This window comes from Dioscorea cayenensis, chromosome 9, assembly GCF_009730915.1.
Source record: "Dioscorea cayenensis subsp. rotundata cultivar TDr96_F1 chromosome 9, TDr96_F1_v2_PseudoChromosome.rev07_lg8_w22 25.fasta, whole genome shotgun sequence".
Lineage (NCBI taxonomy): Eukaryota > Viridiplantae > Streptophyta > Magnoliopsida > Dioscoreales > Dioscoreaceae > Dioscorea > Dioscorea cayenensis.
The window spans coordinates 28,939,153-28,944,247 of NC_052479.1; the positions used below are offsets into that span (position 1 = coordinate 28,939,153).

General features: G+C 28.3%; 1 protein-coding gene across 1 annotated transcript; it reads left to right on the forward strand.

Moving 5' to 3' along the window:
* Positions 1-3,387: 3,387 nt before the first annotated feature.
* Positions 3,388-4,019, forward strand: LOC120268644 (myosin tail region-interacting protein MTI1-like). Its single transcript, XM_039275954.1, has one exon. The coding sequence runs from the start codon at positions 3,388-3,390 to the stop codon at positions 3,973-3,975; it is 588 nt and encodes a 195-aa protein (XP_039131888.1). The 3' UTR covers positions 3,976-4,019.
* Positions 4,020-5,095: the final 1,076 nt, after the last annotated feature.

The following is a 5,095-nucleotide window of genomic DNA, read 5'->3' on the forward strand; positions in this document are numbered from 1 at the left end:
CTTCATTGTTTTTGATCACCAAATATAAATATTTTAGCATTATATTTTTACAATTCAGTGGTATTTTGGCATTTTACCATAAACATATATACCAGTGTAAAATTCTAAAATTACACATACATCCCCATCATGATTTCTTTTATAATATATATATATATATATATCTGTCTGTGTGTGTAACCTGTGAACTTATTAAATTTTGCATATATCTCTATAGGCCATTATTTTGTTTTACCCAAGGTTTTCTGTAAGTTTGTATCAACTATATTTCAATTAAGTTTATATTTTTGGGTATATATTATTCATATAATTGTTATGTTTTTATCTTTGATCAAGAAGTGTGGAAAAAGAGATTTGCAGTTAGGTGTTAATACCACACTTAAGAATATGAAATTCTTCCTTATACTCGGTAAGATGTAGTGCATAAATATGCAGCATGTATGTCTTGTTTGTAGAATCTTTTTGACTTTATTATACATCATACATGATAACAGTGGTTTTATGAGGACACTTGATATTTAATAGTTTACGTGGGTATATCTACTTAATTATTTTCACCGTTTTTTGGTGGCTTCTTTTGACCCATTTCTTTATTAGAAATTTATAAATAGTTTATTCTACATTGAAAATGAAATAAAAAGCTCAAAGCTCAAAGCAATGTAGACAAATACAGCATCTCTTAAATAAGTATCTTACTTTATTTGGTTCTTGCATAAATTTTTATTTGTGTAGTTCTCACGGTTTACTTGAAATGTGAGTTGAGTTTCTTTTGAATGTTGTCTGATACAATGCAACCGGTGTAGTTGATGTAGCATTGAGAAATGTCTTAAAAAAGTTAAATATTAAGTTTTTTTAAATATTAAATTATTTATTTCAAGTGTTAAAAATTCAATGAAGAATTATATGAATTTTACCTTTGGCACTCCACTTAAGATTTCTCCTCTTTGAATATAGTGTGAAAGTATGAATTGTATTTCAATTGTTCTCCATTTCAAGTACTATTTTATTAGTCATAGGCGAGCATTAGATGACTCATGCATTCTTATCCACTCTTTCCCTGGTTTTTATCTCTTCTTTTTTTCTTTTTTTTATTCTAAAAAAAAGTTGGACAATCCGTGTGGAAATTGCGTCATTGGAACTGTTTTCTTTTTCTTTTCTGTTTCCTTTGTTGTCAGTTCTTGCTGGCTGATGGATAAGTTGAGCACTGGATGCTGTCACTTGGTCAAACTTTGTCAATATATAATAATAAAATAACAATTATAAAAAAATGATATTTAGCCACAAATATAGGTACCCTGAAAAATTTTTAATAATACAAACAAAATATATGACTAGTCTTTTTCTTGGTATAGGCAACTGATTGTTTACTATAGGGCTTTTGAAAAAGACTACTTCTATCATTAATTTTGAATTATATACATCATGTAATAAATAGATATATCACTGTTATAATAAATTAATAATGACATTTAGTCACAAATGTTATGATCCTAATTCCAAATTTATTTAATTAACAGTGACATTTAATAAGTCTTTTTCTTGTAACAGTTAACTAATTTAGTATGGAGTTTGACAAGGACTTCTCTGAGTCTCCATGCAATGAATGCTTTCCTTGTTAATAAAAACATTAAAAACATGTAATAAAATGTAATTTAAAAAATTAATTTATCTTATAATTTCTTATAATTCTTTTATTAGTTTGGTAAGACCTTATAGGGGTATCTTTTCCGGGCGATGTATAGTGATCAATATGTAGTTATATCTATATATATATATATATATATATATGAGGACGATCCTCTGCTAACGCTCACGATTCGTAATCGCTGAACGTTGATATCGCCGCCGGATGTCAATCCAATCTGCAGATAACATTTTACGAATAAAGAATAACGCTGCATCTATTTCATAAAGACATAAAAAGTTTTGGACGCATGTATTTTTAATCGAACCATCCAATCAATCTCAAAGACAAGAATCGAATCAATCACTGGCCGTTCAATTCTATTGGTTATCGAGATCTTCTGCGGACGCTCTACGTAACCCGTCTGCAGATGTACTGTATATATATACTATATATATATATATATATATATATATATATATATATATATATATATATATATATAAAACTTGGTCAGAGTGGTGGTTGTGGACTTGTGGTTAAGGAAACTTATTAGTTGGGTTTGGTGGTGGTTCAAATTTGTTTAAGAAAATTATTATTTTAAAGTTGGAGCATATATTTATTAATAATGAGGTTTTATTGATATTAAGTAATATATGTAATTAGTTAATTAGTCATTTTATGTGAGGAAAAACTATTATTTTAAAGTTTGAGCATGTATTTATTAATGACTGGTTTTTATTGATATTAAGAAGTAATATATGTAATTAGTTCATTTTATTTAAGCAAAATTCTATTTATCGGAAAAGAGTGGTCCTCTGTTTTTTTGGGTTTTCCTCAAAAATAAAGATTGATATTATTTTTAAGAAAAAAAGGTTTCTGTCTATGTATTTATAGTGATTTGTTCGTGGATAGTGATGGGGGTTGGCAGAATCTTTAATAAAAATTCGTTAGCCAAGCTAATTAATTAATATTGATTAAAAATAAAATATATCATAATTAAAACCATTTCTATAATTAATTATAAGTGTTTATATATAAAAAGTTTGGATGTGTGGGGCTCATTACCAAACCAAAAGCACACCCATAAAGTAATATCATTTGCATATACACAAAAATTTAAATGAATAAAAAAAGCTCACACTAATTATAAAGTAAATTAAATTTATTAATCCGTGTTTATGAAACCAGAGTTTATGTCATTAAAAATTGCCGCTTATCCAGGGTTATCCTCAAACCAGAAATACACCCATTTAAAAATAAAAAATATACAATAAATATTGAATTCTAATTAGAAAATACCACACTAATTAAAACAAAATTATACTTGATAATCACCTTTTATAAAATATTTTCTAAAATAAAAATTTCAATATAATAATTTTGAGTGGCCTAAGTGTCTCATCCCCCAAAGGAAAAAACACACACATAAAATAAATAAATAAATTTAAAATCAACATAACATATTATTTAATTTATTGGTATCAAATTTTTAACACATTCATTATATGTGGGTTTAAATTTCTGCACGTGCATATAAAAAACATAAATAAAAAAAAATTACAATTCTTATGAATCTTAATTTTTTTTTATTTATACGGTGATAATATTTAAATACATGTAATTTAAATAAATAAATATTTATAAATAAAAAAATAAATGGAACGGCGCTGAATGGGCCCCAATGCCAGCAAATATAAAAAAACAGTGAAATTCCCAAAACACCCATCCAATAACATCGATTCCCACACGCTCTTCACCAGATGATGATTGATGATACCCATCACAACCCCTCATTTCATCTTTATATATATATATATATATATATTTACCCCAAATCCGAAACCCTAATCACAATCTCTAATCGATTTCCCCCAAATCCATGGATCCCTTCTCTTCCTCCTCCTCTCCATCGTCCCCTTCCTCTCCTTCTCTCAAGCACAAGCTCCGCTCCTCCATCTGCTTCTCCTGCTGCTTCCGCGCCGATCGTGACGCCGACGACCGCCAAGCCACCTCCCTCATGCGCTCCTCCTCCGCCTGGATCCGATCCAAGGCTCCCTGAGATCGGCGACCGCTATCGCACCTTTGTGTCTCGGATGTCCCAGAATCATCACCGCCGTCGCCATTCCGGGGATTTCAGGTATGATCCTCTTGATTATGCCCTCAATTTCGATGATGGTGGGGATGCCGATGATGCCTACCTCGCCGGAGATCTGTCTAAGTACCGCAATTTCTCTTCCCGTCTCCCTGCTTTCTCCTCCTCCGCCACTGCCGCCGTCTTCGGCTGTTGCCGCCGTGTAGTGTGTGTGTTTTATATATATATATATATATTATTGAGTGTTTGTATGTAATATCTCGATGTTTAATTCCAATGTTTCCTTTTAGAAATGTGAAATTAATTTCTTACTTCATTTTTAATATAATAATTATTATATATATATATATTTAAAAAAATTGCTTTGTATTAATTGTGTTTATATATATATATATTATGAGTGTTTGATTATTTAAGAAATAAATATTATAAAAATGCAAAAAAAAAAATGGGGAAGAAGAAGAAGAAAAAGTTGATTAGTTTGTTGAGCTTTCGTTGTTTTTTTTAAAAAAATTTGTTTATATTTTTTTATTAATTGGAAAATCAAGACTGAAAAACTCTCACAATATCTTTTTCATGGTGTTTTAGATTTACATAAGAAAAGTTTAAAAATGTCCTCCCAAAAAAAAAAAGAAAAAGGAAATGGATTCATGGATCTTGAGAGAATAATTAATGGTTTTTTGACACATATACCCCCTGTGCAATATTAATAGTGAATATTCATGTGTTAATAAAATAAATAATCTCCAAAAATTTCAAAGAGATTTATAAAAGAGGCGTTCATGTGGAAAATTCAAATTTAAAAATAAAAAATAAACCAGATTTTGTCTATATCTCTGGATACAGCTCCCATATTTTAAGTTTTTCTACTTCTATATATATATATATAAATATATATACTCAAAAATCAAAATAACAGAGTTAGTTTTTGGTATTTCTTCTTTATTGTTTGTTTTATACACGAATACATGTAAATTTTTTTAGGTAACTTCAATTTTAACCATTAAAAAAAGATTTTTATTGATTAATTTACTAAAAACGAAATGACATACACAGTGTTAATAAGAGTGGGAATGAAACTCTCTTTGATAACATGATATATTGGTGTTAATATAGTAAATTTGATGCACATTTCATTAAATTCTCCCCAGAATTTTATAATACACTCAGATATTAACCCTCTATGATAAAAGTTCAAAACTTGTAAATAATTAGTATTAATTTCTCGTTTAATAATAATGTTGCTAGTGAACAACAAGAATTTGAGAGAATATTCCTCTTGCAAGAGGAATAATGTAAGTGTAAAATAGGTAAATTTAGGACCATATATATATAAGATATTGAATGATTTATAAAGATGTTGATATAATGATATA

Excerpts from the sequence above, each read along its gene's own strand:
- LOC120268644 (XM_039275954.1), top strand. The coding sequence starts at position 3,388 with ATGATGATTGATGATACCCATCACAACCCCTCATTTCATCTTTATATA.